We start from the raw sequence: 15,187 nt of genomic DNA on the forward strand, positions 1-15,187 counted from the left end.
AATCCACCACTGCTCCGTGGAAGAAAGAGGAGAATTTCTGCTCCCGTAAAGATTTATAGCTGTGGGAATCCTGCATAGGATGACTGAGTCTGAACATACTCAAGCACATGAAGCAGTAACAGCAGCAACAGGGGATAGAGAGGAGTCCTGGTGTGGCGCTGGAGGATATATAGAGGATATAGAGAGGAGTCTCTAGTATGGCACTGGGCTGCCAATTGCAAGTTCTGAGGTTCAAACCCACCAACAGCTCCCTGAACCCCTATACAGGACCAATATGTGTTGAAACCTTAACAACAAAAATGACAATGAGACAGAATATAGAAGAGACTACCAGAACTCCTAGTAAAATATTCATAGAGCTATTAATGAAGGTTTCATGGAAAACAGGCCAATTCCATACTGTGACTATGATGATGATAACAGTGATAGTGGTTCTAGGCTCTTTAATTTTCATAGGACCTGGTGTGGTGCTGTGGGTTAATGTGCTGGACTGCCAAGTCAGCTGGAACTGCGAGGTCAGCAGTCCAAGATCTCCAGCTGCTCCTTGGAAACCCAATACAGGTCTCTATGAGTCAGGACTGACTCAATGACACTTAACAACAACAGCAATGAAGAAAAAAGGCTTCAGTATGGATTTCACTTGAATGTAATGTAAGTAAAAATCCTCACAAGTGAACCAAAAGTAGTGTCATGATAAATGGAGAAAAGACAGACGTTGTCAATGACTTCATTTTGCGTTCAGTCAATACTCATGAAAGCAGCAGTCGAGAAATCAAATGACATAGTACAGTGGGAAGATCTGCTGTTTAAAAAAAAAAAAATTTTTTTTCTTTAGTGTCTTCAAGAGCACAGATACCAGTGTGAGGACTAACATGCACCTGACCCAAGCCATAGTATCTTTAATCACCTCGTATGCATGTGAAAGTCGGGAAGTGAATAAGGAAGGTCATAGAAGAATCAATGCATTTGAATTTTGGTGCTGGTGAAGTTTATTGAAAATATTATGGACTATCAGAAGAGCAAGCAGACCTGTCTTACAAAGAATATAGTCATAATGCTTCTTAGACATGAGGATAGTGAGACTTTGGCTCTTCTACTTTGGACATATTATCAGAAGGAACAGTCCCTGGAGAAGGACATTATTCTTAGAGAAGTCAACAAAAAAGATGAAGACGCCCAACAATATGGATTGACACAGTGGCAGCAATAGTGGGCACAAACACAACAACCATGGTGAAGATATCACAGGACTCGATAGTATTTTGTTCTGTTGTGCACAGGGTTGGTATGATTCGGAACCAACTGACAGCTCCTAACAATAACATTGAATCCACGTTGTTCTCACAGAGTTGTAATGTTCTTCTGAGCCATTCCTTGGAAAGGAAGCGAGAAGCAAAGACAATGAAGCAAGATCGTAATAGTATGGTAGTGCTTGATGACTCCTCAATGAATATTAACCAGTATAACAGTAATTATCATCATTATTATTACTAATGGAGAGACAGGATACTGTTGTAATATTTATCTTTTTTTTTTTTTTAAAAAAGACATTTGGTATTCTAAATATTGTATAATAGTCTAGTTGTCTGGGAACCATAATTGAGCCTAAGCAGTTACTTATTTAAGTCTTCAAAGAATTCTTTTAATTTGTTATCTGCAAGTTTCTATCTGAACTGTGTAAAGGAAATAAAGGAAAGAAACATTTACACAACCAGTTTTAACTACCATCTCCTGATGCAGTCTACCCACAAGTAATTGCAGCAGCAGCATTACTACTTCTAGTACGTAAACCCTGGATTTGTTGTATTGAGTCACTGTAGGAGATGAGAACTGCTTTTATTTTCATTTTACAAAATAGGAAAGTGAGGGTACTGAGAGGTTGAGTGTTGTACCCACATTTAAATAATTAGAAAGCAGCAAACACAGAATGATGTGATGTGGCTCTGGAGTGTGTGTTCTTGGCCTGTATGTCATGCTGCAAGCATTTTTTCTTTTACTTTTTTGAGCATCTCCACCAGTTGAGCAGATAATTGGTATTGCTAGAATGAGACCATTTCTTTTTTCAGTATCTCTATCACCAAATTAGTCATTTGGAAAACTTGAGACTGGCAATATTAATAAAATAGGAAAGTTTTGTAGCCTTGGTTTTCTGGATACTGAGGCAGTGATCCTGATGCCAAGGCCCTATCTTTTCAGGAAATGTATCCAAAATGGAATTTGGATGCAGTCATTGGAATTTTAGCCAGTATAGAATAAGACAGTCATCTTCTGTAGAACGTTTGTCATTATAGAATTTCTTCCATATGTGTTTGTTTAGTTTCAGTAATAAATTCCTTTCACCTCTCAGTCATACTATGATTCAGGCTAGATTTCTAGAGTCACAGATTTGAGCTAATCCATTTACTAGTTTGCAGTGTTAGGAAAATTAGCTAACTTTGTTTTGTCTCACTTTCTTATTAGTAAAGTCAGGACATTTCACTTTATGATTGTTGGTAGAATTAAATAGTATCACATATGCAAAGGATTTAATTCTTGGTGCTGTCTACTGAGTTAGTCACTTAGTAAGACTTGTAAATAATGTCATAATATTTTTGATTTGATTATCTACAAAGAAGCTCTGGTGGTACAGAAGTTAGTTTCTCCTGCTAACCAAGATGGAAATGGTTAGAATCCAGCCAGTGGCTCCTCAGGAAGAAAGACTTCACCTTGACCATCCACCCCCATAAAAATTATAGCCTAGGAAACCCTATAGGGCAGCTCTACTTTTTCACATAATGACATGTTTTATAGTGTTACTGTGAGTTGGTATGAATTGGACAGCACACAGCAACAGCATTTCTAAAGAGGTAAAGCTATAAAATTTTAGAGCAATTCCAAATAACTAAAGTTCATGTCGTCTATAGAGCATGTGTGGAAGCTTTCATGGCAAGAGTCTGGGGTTGATGTAGTATTTGAAGCCAGGCAGGAGCATACCTGTTCCAACTGCATTGAAAGAAGGTATTTTAGGTCAAGAGAGTCTGAAAAAGCTGGAGAAATAGAAATGAGCATGTAGATTTTCTGGGCAGTAATGGAGGTTTGTTTTCAAGTCTGGGTAGGTAAGGCTGGATCACAATTTGAGTATGCTTCGTCAAATCATACATTTCTTCAATAATAATATCCATTTTTAAAAGATCAGTTTAAATACTACAGTTTGCAAGAAGGCTTCTCTCTTCTCGCCATTCAGAAGGAGGATCCAGTGAAGTCTCATTCCAGTGTATCTTGGTTTTTCTTATCTCAAGTGACCACACATGCCCATTTGCTTCGGTCATTCTGAATTATGTCTGTTTTCTCAGCGTAATTATTAGCAGAGCTCTCTTTACCTCTAAACTATGTCCTGTTTGTATGATAAAATAAAAGGTCAAACACTTAATCACTTCCCCCTTCTGTTCTAGTTAATTAGATATTGAGGTCTGGTGGCCCCTATTCAAATGCTCATGGGAGCAGAGGCCATATCTACTCATATGTCTAGTAGAGATGTTAATAATTATTTATTAGATGAATTTAAATAGGGAATAAAAACAGTTAGCATCTAAGTCTAGATTCTTGGACTTTCTTGTCCCTGGCATTGTCTGGTGCTGTACCTGCGCATACTAGGTACTTGATAGTTTGATGACACATCCTCAGGATGTGTAATCCGCATCTGGAGTGTGCTCACGATGACTTCAGCACAGGCTAGAAGCATGTCCTCATAAATCTTCTCTTCCATTTTCACTACTTGCTACCCTGGGCACATTTCTCACTGACAGTTTGGGTTGGTCTTAAGGATTAAAAACTACGTTTTCTTTTGAAAATCCAAGGTATTAAAACATGAGTCAGATGTATGTGTGTGCTTTACTTTTAACATAATCACATGTTGCATGACTAAAACAGCTGTACTGTGCAAGAATGAACCTTTCTAATAACTAGGTCCTTGGTAGGAAATTTTAAATAAAATATAATGAAGATGGATGGTATTTTCATTGATTGGTACATTGATATAACAGTTCACTTAACAAACTTGATTGGGTTTTAAGTTTTATCACCATTAGTGTTCTTACGGGGTTCTAACTAGCATTTCCATTCGGTTTTTATAACCTTTTGTGATATAAACAATTGTACTTGATTTTTCATCTTAATATTTCTAAGAAGTTATATTGACAGATGTTAAATAGAATAAGTGATACAGACTTCTCATACTGTTTATTTAGAGTAGTCATTTGCATGTCTCTTTAAGCCCCATGATTATAAACGAAAAGCATAGTAAGCTGGGACATCTTGCTTTTTAATGTTTAATGTTTTTAGTGCATTAAAACATTTGGCAGTATTCAATCTATTACTCTCTGCTCTGCCTTATGGATTAAAAATGCTTTGGCTATTTGAATGCAAACCTGTGTGCATGTGTCTGAATATACATGTGTGTGGAGATGTATCATTATTAAAACACATCAGACATCAACCCAGAGGTTGAATTCTGTAACTACAAAAACAAAAATGGAAAAAAAGAAGGTTGTGTGGAAAATTACTGTTGAACTGCTAACGAACCTTCAGTACCCTACTTAATTCCAGTCCTGCTCACAGCCCAATTCTGCCCTCACCACTATTCCATGTGGCCTGTGCTACTACTTTAGAAATCCTCATTGGTAAATGCTCAGCCCCCTTTTTTTTTCAAATGTAAAATAAGTCATAGGATTGCTTTAATGAGTTTTAGTTTTGGATTTTTTTTTTTTAAACCTTTGTGTAGGGTATCTCACTTCAGCACTGTTGTTGTTTTGGACCTGTCAATTCTGTGCCCTGTTGTGGCCTGATTACTGGACTGCAAGGTCGGTTCGAACCACAAGGTCAGCGGTTCAAACTCACCAGTTGTTCTTTGGAAACCCTATACAAGGTCACTATGAGTTGGAACGAACTCGACTACATTTACCAACAGTTCTGTCTTGAGTATTCTAAGGTGCTCAGTAGCATCCTTGATCTCTACCCACTGGATGCCTGTAGCTTCGCCTCCCCTCCTCCTATGTCATGACAACTAAAAATACCTTCAGTCATTGTCAGATGCCCTCCAATTAAAATTGGAGAGGGTGAAATTATCTTGGGTTGAGAACCACTATCTTGGAGACTTTGCAGAAAGCTTTTGAGAAGGTAGAAGGAGATAATGAGTGCAAAGCAGCAGAACTGAGGGTAATGAAATGTGGGGATGATAACATCCGTCGTTTAGAGTAGCTGAGATTTCTACCAAATCCGATCTAGAAAATGACAGGCACATAGCAAATATCCAATAGAAAGTATTCACTGTCTATCTTACTTGGTTGAATTGCAGCTAACTTTTTTCCCCCACCAATGAATCCAAGTTAAGAAAAAGCATCTCCTTTTCTCTCCTGCCTCGCAGAGCATGATGAATGCAGTGATGGGCAGCACAACTGCGATGAGAATGCAATCTGCACCAACACTGTTCAGGGCCACAGCTGTACCTGCAAACCGGGCTACGTGGGAAATGGGACCATCTGTAAAGGTAGGCTGGCTGCTGGACGGGCGAGCTGTGACTGTCTGCTCTGCAGGGATCTTTGTGCTCATGTGCCAGATGCTTGTCATCATCCTGGGGCTGAGCGTGACCAGGCCTTCTGCTCCTGATCTATCCACTCTCATGGACACTGGGCATTGTGAGGATGAACAATGATTTACCTTGGGAAAAAAGCTTTTGAGTTAAGATAAAAGGGAAGGATGAGTGAGTGAAGGCACTCCACAATTTGATGGCTCTATTCAGTTTCATCTCTTGGGCTGAGTCCTGGAGAGCACCTCTGACTGCTAATGTGGACTTATGTTCCCTGTGATCAAACAGGATATTTGTATTAATTGAAAACGAGATACACCTTAAAATACCTATCAGTAATAGGAGGCATAAGGTGCTCTGGTGGCACAACAAGTTTAAGTCTTTGTCTGTTAGCTGAAAGGGACAAAGACCAAGCAATCTGCTTCCGTCAAGGTTACAGCCTAGGAAACCATATAGGACTAAGATACTCTGTCACATGTAATCACTAAGAGTTGGAATCAGCTCAATGACACCCAGTAACAATAGTAATGAAAACAAACCCAACACATTGCCATCAAATTGATTCCCATTCACAGTGACCCTGTATAGTGTTTCCAAGGAGCAGCTGGTGAGTTTGAACCACCAACCTGAGATTAGCAGATCATTGCTTATCCTACAAAACTACATGGAGAGAGTAAAACTATCCCTGTAGGGTTTTGAGGCTGTCACTCTTCACAAAAGCATCCTCCCCTATCTTTCTACTATCCTGTAGATTGGCAGGTGAATTCAAATTCTCAACCTTTTGGTTCATAGAGCAACCCTTAACCCACTGAACCACCAGAGCTCAGAAGACTTCAATTTATTTTGACATTTAATTTCATGGACTAGAATACAACCACTGGCAATTTCCTATACTGACTCAGAGGACAAGTGAGCACTATCCATGGCCACATTCCAGAATCTGCTGGAGTGGACAACAGTTCTGCAATTTGGAATCCAGTATTCCAGCTTCTGTCTGCACTGGCATTCAAATTCCAAGTCTTCCCTCTGGCTCATGAGGCATTCAATAGCTGGTTGCTGGTTCCTCTCCGTTGACATTTGGCCCTGGCTCTGTCCTTTGCTCCCTGTGCACCACTGCCCTGGCTCCACATTCCTGTCTCTGGGACTTTGTACTTGCTAACCCCTCAGCCTCTATGCTCACTCACACAGAAACTCTCCTAGAACATCCCTGTCACTTCTAGTCTCCTATCTGGCTTCATTTTTCTTCATAAATTCAACCGGATAGAACTTTATACAGTCATTTGTGTGTTTGTTTAGTGTGTACCTGTCACTAAAACTCACACTCCATGAGAGTGATCATTTATTTTCTCCCAGTGCTCTATCCCCAGCAGTTAGAATAAAATGGTGGGTGTTGCATTGTAGATACTCACTAAATGTGTGTTAACTGACTGAATCAACCCCAAAGAAAAGATACACTATCACACTGATAAAGAGGCAACATGTCCAAAACTCTAGGAATTCTCAGGATGAAATGCTAAAAATAATAATAATAATTGACATTGTTTACTTGTTAAGTGCTGTTAAGCCTGCTTCAACTTATAGCGACCCTATTTGGAGTTTCCACCATATACAATGCACCGTTATATATAATGAGCTCTGGTAGTATTGTGGTTACGAATCAGGCTGCTGATCTTATAGTCAGCAGTTCGAAACTACCAGCTGTTCCGTGGGAGAAAAATGAGGTATTCTGTTCCCGTAAAGATTCACAGCCTCGGAAACCCTGTACAGGGCTGCTATGAGTCAGAATCTACTCCATGGCACATAACTGCAACAACAACATTATATTATATGCCAGAAATTGTTCTTTATATCTATCTTCTCATTTAATTACAACAATCTTACGAATAGGTACTATTGTCATTCACCAGCCACTGCTTGGAAACCCTTCACAGGGTTGTTATGAGTTGGAACAGACTTGGCAGCACATGACAGCAGCTACAACAAACTGAGGCAAAGCGTCCTGGTAGCATAGCAGATTAAAAGCTGGGTTGCTAATGGCAAGGTCAGCAGTTCGAATCTACCAGTTACTCCATGGGAGAAAGTTGAGGCTTTCTGATCCTGTAAAGACTTAAAGCCTTGAAGCCCTATACAGGGTCCTATGAGTTGGAACCAAGTCAACAACACACAACCACCACTACCAAACTAAAGCAAAATGAGGTTAATTAACCTGCCCAAAGACATAGCTGCTGCCATTATGGGTATGCCTTTGTAAAGATGTTCTGACATACCAGTGATGGCAGAGAAATAATTTACAACAATAAAGTCACCATTTTCATGCATAAGCTTGGGAAAGGATTTTAAAAGGCTGATTTGATTTTCTATTAGTGAGGGTGTGTAAATAAGTAGTTTCATACTAGACTAACAGTGTAATTGGAAAACTTGTTTGAAGGACAATTGATAGACAATTTGACGTCAGTTAGTGTTTATGGTGCCCTGGTGGTCAGGCGGTTGCTAATCATTCTGCAGGGGAAAGATGGGGCAGTCTCCTCCATTTACAGATCACAACCTTGGAGGCTCACCGGGACTGTGCTCTTTTTCGTAGGGTCATTGTGAGTTGGAATCAACTCAGTGGCACTATTATTTTTTTAATCAACATTTATTACTAAAAATTTGAAGCATCAAATTTATCACTTGAAATATCTCAAAAAGTATATATATGCATGGACAGGAAGAAATATACATATAAAAATGATTTAAAATGCTCTGAAGAGCAGGAGAGGGATTTGAGTTTGACGCATTTTTTTCCTAATTGTTACCTCATCAAAGAATATTAATTGCCCTTGTTCAGGGAGTTTGTGTTTGCCATATTCTCTCCTGTGGTTGTGATAGTAATTACCTTATTGGGATTCAGAAGTCCAAGTGTAAAAAAATATGAGTTCCAATAGTGTTTCTTGTGTCCACAAACTTTGAGGGGAAATGCATTTTCCCTTGAAGGTTGTGAATTTGGGACGGTGATTTTCTTATAGTTGTGTTGACTTCAGTTACATATGGAGATTCCTACATTATGTAAATATGGCATGTGGTGGGAGGTAAGGAGGTGTAGTTGAAGACTTGAACAAAAGGCTTGGAGAACTAGGATTCAGGCTTGATTTCATTACTGGTGTGCTGTAAGTTTTATATTTGTGCATACAGGGTTGCTCTGGGTCGGAATCGACTTAATGACACTTAACAACAGCAACGATAATGATGAATGCCACCTTCCATGTTTTATCTGACGATGTTATTAGAAAGAAGTATCTAGGTGTAGTGCAAGTGATTTACAGTTATTTTCTAGCCTAGAGGTTAGTGGTTAAGTCCTGTCAGTGGCTCCATGGAGGAAAGGTTTGGGGATCCGTCTACAAAGATGACAACTAAGAAAACCCTATACAGCAGTTTTATTCCACAGTCCATGGAGATACCTTGAATCAGAATTCACTTGACAGCAGTAGGTTTTAGTTTCTGTTTTTGTTATCAGGAACATTACTAGAGGATATATATATATTAGGAGCTCTGGTAGCATAGTGATTATGAATCGGGCTGCAAACCTCAGGGACAACAGTTTGAAACTACCAGCTGTTCCGCAGGAGAAAGAGGAGGCTTTCTGCTCCCGTAAAGATATACAGCCTCAGAAACCTTGTACAGGGTCGCTATGAGTCGGAACTGACTCCATGGCACATAACAACAACAATAACATATATAATAGTGCATTTAAAACTTATAAAATGCTATACAAAGTGATGGTGGTGATGATGATGATAACAATGGTGAAGAAGAGAGCTATGGAAGTTCAAGTGTTAACCTGAACTTCAACCTTCTGCCTGAAGTATCCAAATTTGTATCTTGGTTTCAGGATACATGCTTTATGGCTAACTTAACCATCCATATCTGAAACATTTGCAGGAGTTGGGCCAGGATAGCTAAACAACTTGAAGGAATTCTTTCAATTTCCTTTAATGATGAAAGCTTTTCTAAACACTGCATTGTTCCTGGAATTGACCCGTCTGGATGGAAATAAACAGTGCTAGCACTTCTATTAGCAATCTTAACACAAGGCAGCAGTTTCTCTAATGATACTGACGAGTGTGAATTCCTGGTGATTGATGCCTATGTAAAGAGCCTTATCCAAGCAGATGGAAAATCCCTGTTCACCTTCAACAAAAGAAGTCCAAGCAAGACACCTTGCTAAATGCTCTCACATATGTTAGCTCATTTAGTTTCCACCTTAACTCTGGGAGGTTGAGAATATTACTCTATTTCACAGGTCAATATTGACTAAGATGCAGTGAATTTAGTATTAGGCACAGTCTAGCCCGTGGAATTGCTGTCAGTCTTCCATCTCTTTCCTTTGTGCTTCCTTTCTCTGTTCCCCTTACCTTTCTCCTACCCCTTACTTCTCTCCAGTCTTTTCCTCTTCTTCCCTTGCTATTCATCATTAACTATCTTTTTGATAGCACAGGGATGTAAGGAAGGAGGAGCAGATCTGACACCCCTAGACCCCATCCCAATGGGAACCATCAACCCCCATGGGTAGAAGAAGATAACTAAATAAGGAGACAAAAAGAAGAAATACCTATGAGCTACAAGAATGGCAGAGATGGATATTTTAAAGCATGACTACCCCTAGTCAAAGGAGCTCTGGTAGCGTAGCGGTTACGAATCAGGCTACGAACCTTAAGGTCAGCAGTTCGAAACTACCAGCTGTTACGCGGGAGAAAGATGAGGCTTTCTGCTGCTGTAAAGATTTACAGCTTCGGAAATCTTGTTCAGGGTCGCTGTGAGTTGGAACTGACTCCACGGCACATATAACAACAACAACAAGAACCCCTAGACAGCTGTGATCATTGTTTGTCTCACTGGCTTTCATAGAAAGACCCACTCACCTCTCGAGTGTACTTTCACTTTCTTTTAAACGTGCTTTCTCACACCCCTGTTGTCTTGCTCAGGTCTTGCATTCCCAACTCCTCACCCAAATCTGCGACTCCTTGCTATAAAGTCCAGAAGAATTCCCGTGACATGTTCAGTTATATTTTTTTGTTGTTGTTATTTATATTCTAACTAGAGACTGCTAAGAAAACAGGAAGGGAAGAGAGAGTGTTGTGACAATTTAAGTTGTTTTATTTTGCTCACACTTTTGATAGGCTAATGTACTTTTGAAACGACACAACATCTGTTGCTAAATATTTTGCCATTTAGGGTTAAATTGAGAAGATGGTTGCTAACTATTTGAATTCTAATTTGCATAACTTGATATGAGGGTTGGAGTTTTCTGCAAAAAAGTGTTTGTCTGCTTTCTCAGTCCTGCACTTACTCTAGAACTAAAGCTAAGCTTTAACTAGGCAGCCGGCTGTCAATACGTTGTTGAGAGAATAAATCTCCTCTCCTATCTGTCATTAGGGCTGGATAAGATGTGGTGATGGTTGAAAGCATTCTTACCTAATGACTGATCCTATTGACATTTATTTCATCAGGATTCAGTGAGTATGAATTATGTGTCTAGAGCAAGGTTTTGGGTACCAAAAAAGCAACACACATACACAAAAACACAAACAAAAACAACTTCTGGAGAATTCGCCATTGAGTACAGGAGAAAGATTGAACAAATGCCTCCCACCCAATAGAACAAGTTAGAAAATGCTACTCTCTCATGTAAAAGAGGCTAACAAAGAATAACTCAAAATACAAAGCCATATGAACAGAGCACGTATTAGTTAAGAACTCCTTTGATTGCAACTGCTAGAAATACACTGGCAGGCCTGGTTATGTTATTTACAGGACCCAGAGATAAATGAAAATGCAAGACTCCTTGTTCAAAAATGGGAGGAAAAATGCTTAAAGGTACTGGTGTGTCATTGTGGGATAGAGTGCTGGACCACAAGGTTGGTTTGAACCACAAGGTTGACAGTTCAAACTCACTTGCTGTTCCTTGGAAACACTATATAGGGTGGCTATGAGTCAGAACCTACTCAACGGTGGTTAACAACAATGATACTAAAATAAAAATTTTTTTTCTTTTTTCTGATTTGTTTCTGTCTTGACCTGCAATGGTTGTTTTTGTTAGCAATTTAACATTTGTCCCTTGGGCATGGTTTTCGGTTGGGGCAAGTGCAGGACATCATAGGTATTATATGGCTTTGCCATGGATTCAGTCTTCCTGGGACAGAGGGACATATGTGCATCTAGACCATAACCCCCTGTCTCAGCAGATGACTGTTCCCAGATATGGATATGCAAGCTGATTTTAAAGTGGAGCCTGGCTTGCTAATGAATGACAGACTGTCAAAGAAATGACTTAAATAAAATTCACATCCCTCTAGAAGTTTCTAGAACATAGGTGAATCTTTATTCTAAAATACTTCAGAATCCCTAGGCTCCTAGAAGTCATTCTTTACAAGCGTGTTGACAGTGAGTGCGATGGAATGCTGGTCAAGTTGTCTATAAGAAGGACACAGAAAGCCAGGAACAGATGGTTACAGAGCGTTCGATATAAAAAAAAAAAGATTAATGTGACAGCTCATACTAAAGAAGTAAATGAAAGCCTGAATTAAAATAATAATATTATTCAAATTCTACCTTCTTACATGTAGAAATACCCAGATGCCTTCAGAAACTGCTACGCAATATGAGAAAAAGGGAGAGGGAGAGTAGAGAGGTAAATTGTTGCTATTTACCTCTTTGTTGCAAGTTATCACGGAAGATAATTAAATTGATAAACTATTCAGCTGTGAATCAGACAAGATGATATTTGAGGATTTTGAAGTAAATAGCAAGAGAATTAGGAAAGCCTTGGGCAAAAGTAGTTACAGTACTCTGGGCATGGTTTTGAAATATGGTTAAAGTGATGAGGAAGATTCCGAATGGTAGTAATTTCAAATTCTGCCTTTAGGTGCACAGAAAAGATGCCAGAGAGAATACTGAGGGGCAAGACTGACTAGTATTGTAGGGTGATTGACCCATTTAGAACCATGCCTATTTGGAAAAAATATATTCACACTTGATATATAGATAAAAGACTGTGACTATATTTTGAGGATGTACATCTGGTTATAGATCAGTCTCATAACATTTCAAGAAAGCATTTGAAGTGGTATCCCATGCAGATTGATTTTTAAAGTGAGAAGCCACTCTCAGACGTGGTCAGTATAAGGCATCTTTGCAGCCCAAATGGCACCACTTCCCCTAGCAATTAGAGCTACTTAAGAAAACTATGAAGAAGGAGGATTACGAAGGACAGTGTTCTCTGGTAGAGTTTTCAGATTTTCTTCAGGCTCATATTGAAATAACTGGACTAGGTTAGATTTCTCTAAGAATTGTCACTGTTAATTGTTAGGACTATTAGATTACAAATGAAAAGCATAAAAAACTGATATGGATGATAAAATGCCTTCCCATTATGCTCACTTAGTTGTAATAAAGTGCTGTTAACACAGGGATGCAAATTTTAGCATACAGTGGCCACCTTGGTCAGGGGTCACCAAAAAAAAAAAAAAAAAGGAAAAAAGGTTAATAAGATAATCAGACACACCAATTTTTAGGAAGTGACTCCTGAAATTTTAGAAGCTATCTAAGGTGTGCCTGACCCAGGCCATTGTGTTTTCAATAGCCTCATATGGATGCGAAAGCTGGACAGTGAATAAGGAAGATCGTAGAAGAATTGATGCCTTTGAGTTGTGGTGTTGGAGGAGAATACTGAAAGTGCCATGGACTGCCAAAAGAACCAATAGATCTGTTTTGGAAGAAGTGCAGCCTGAGTGCTCCTTGGAGGCCAGGATGGCTAAGCTTCGTCTCTCATACTTTGGACATATTATCAGGAGAGAACAGTCGCTGGAGAAGGATGTCATGCTGGGTAAGGTGGAGGGTCAGAGTAAAAGAGGAAGACCCCCAACGAGATGGATTGGCCAAGTGGCTGCATCAATGGACTCAAGCATGGCAAAGTAGTGAGGTTGGCCCAGGATCGGACATTGTTTCGTTCTGCTGTGCATGGGGTTGCTATGAGTCGGTTCCGACTCGATGGCACCTGACAACAACAACAATCACGTCTAAAATCTTTAGATTACTTAATGGTGTTTGTGGGTTGGTTCCGACTCGATGGCACCTGACAACAACAACAATCACGTCTAAAATCTTTAGATTACTTAATGGTGTTTGTGGGTTGGTTCCGACTCGATGGCACCTGACAACAACAACAATCAAGTCTAAAATCTTGAGATTACCTAATGGTGTTTGTGGTGGTTTTGTGTCCTCAAGTCCGTTCTGATTTACAGTCACACATGAGCCCATTGTTGCTGCCATTGTACCAATCCATCTCACTGGAGTGTCTTCCTTTTTTTCCCCTTACTCTCCATTTTACCTAACACGATGTTCTTCTCCAGGGCATGGTCCCTCTTGATAATGTATCCTAAGTATGGGAAATGAGGTCTTCTCAGGAGAATTCTGGCTGTATTTCTTCCAACACATTTTTTTGGGCAGTTCATGGCACTTTTAATATTCTTTTCTAACAACATAACTCAAATGCATACTTTCTCTTCTGTGGCTTTTCTTATTCATGTTCCAACTTTCAGATATGTATGAGGCTATTGAAAATACCATGGCTTGGTCAGGCACACCTTAATCCTCATACCTGACATGTTTGTTCTTCAACATTTCCGAGGTCTTGTGCTGCAGATTTGCTTAATGTAATTTGTCATTTGCTTTCTTGACTGTTTTTTCTATGAGTGTTGATAGTAGATCTTAGCAAAGTGAAGTCTTTGACAACTTCAGTCATTCCTACATTTATTATGATGTTATTTATTGGTTCAGTGGTGAGATTTTTTTTTTTTTTTCTTTATGTTGAGGTCTAGTCCATACTGAAGTCTCTGGTCTTAGATCTTCTTCAGTGTTTTAAGGCTTCTTTGCTTTCATCAAGCAAGGTTGTATCATCTGAGTATCACAGGTTGTTCATGAATCTTCAGTATTATTAACTCTTGATTATATGCTACTTCTTGAAATAGTTGAACATAAACCATGCTTTTTAGTACAGTAACTCTCTGAATTATTTCCATGTTCTTTAGATGTTTTCTTCATGTTTCAATATTTTGTACACAGATGCCTTCAGTATTGCAAGTCAAACCTTGAATTTTTTCTTCAGTTTCCTCAGCTCGAGAACTGCTAAGCTCATTCTTCCCTTTTTGTTTTCTAACTCTATTTCATTATAATACTTGATTTCGTCTGCTCAGTCAGCCCTTTGAAAATTTCTGTTCAGCTCTTCTACCTCTTCATGTCTTCCACTTGCTTTAGCATCTCTACACGGCTGAGCAAGTTTGAGAGTCTGACATCCATTTTGGTCTATTCCTTCTTTCTTGTTTTCCTAATGACCATTTGCTTTCCTCCAGTATGGCATTCTTGATGTCATCCCACAACTGTTCCTATCTTTGGTCATTAGTTTCTAATGAATAAATTATGTTCTTCAGATGATCTCTAAATTCAAGTGGAATGTATTCCAGGTCATATTTTGGCTCTTGTGGATTTGATTTAATTTTCTTCAGCTTTAGCATATAAGCAAGTTCCCACAGTCTTCACCTGGCCTTGCTCTGGCCGAAGATTTGGAGGTTTTTCACCATCTCATCTCAT

The 15,187-nt window shown here is 39.2% G+C and overlaps 1 protein-coding gene across 2 annotated transcripts in view; it reads left to right on the forward strand.

Annotated features, from left to right (window-relative positions):
- The window catches only part of NELL1 (NEL-like 1 (chicken)), a 1,454,777-nt gene that overhangs the window by 854,676 nt on the left and 584,914 nt on the right, over window positions 1–15,187 (forward strand). For both annotated transcript variants that reach the window (XM_006865820.1, XM_006865821.1), the window contains exon 14: window positions 5,402–5,524. In XM_006865820.1, the coding sequence (XP_006865882.1) occupies window positions 5,402–5,524 (123 nt within the window). The remainder of the gene's footprint in view (window positions 1–5,401; window positions 5,525–15,187) is intronic.

This window comes from Chrysochloris asiatica, unplaced genomic scaffold (genome assembly GCF_000296735.1).
Source record: "Chrysochloris asiatica unplaced genomic scaffold, ChrAsi1.0 scaffold00083, whole genome shotgun sequence".
In the NCBI taxonomy this organism is placed as follows: domain Eukaryota; kingdom Metazoa; phylum Chordata; class Mammalia; order Afrosoricida; family Chrysochloridae; genus Chrysochloris; species Chrysochloris asiatica.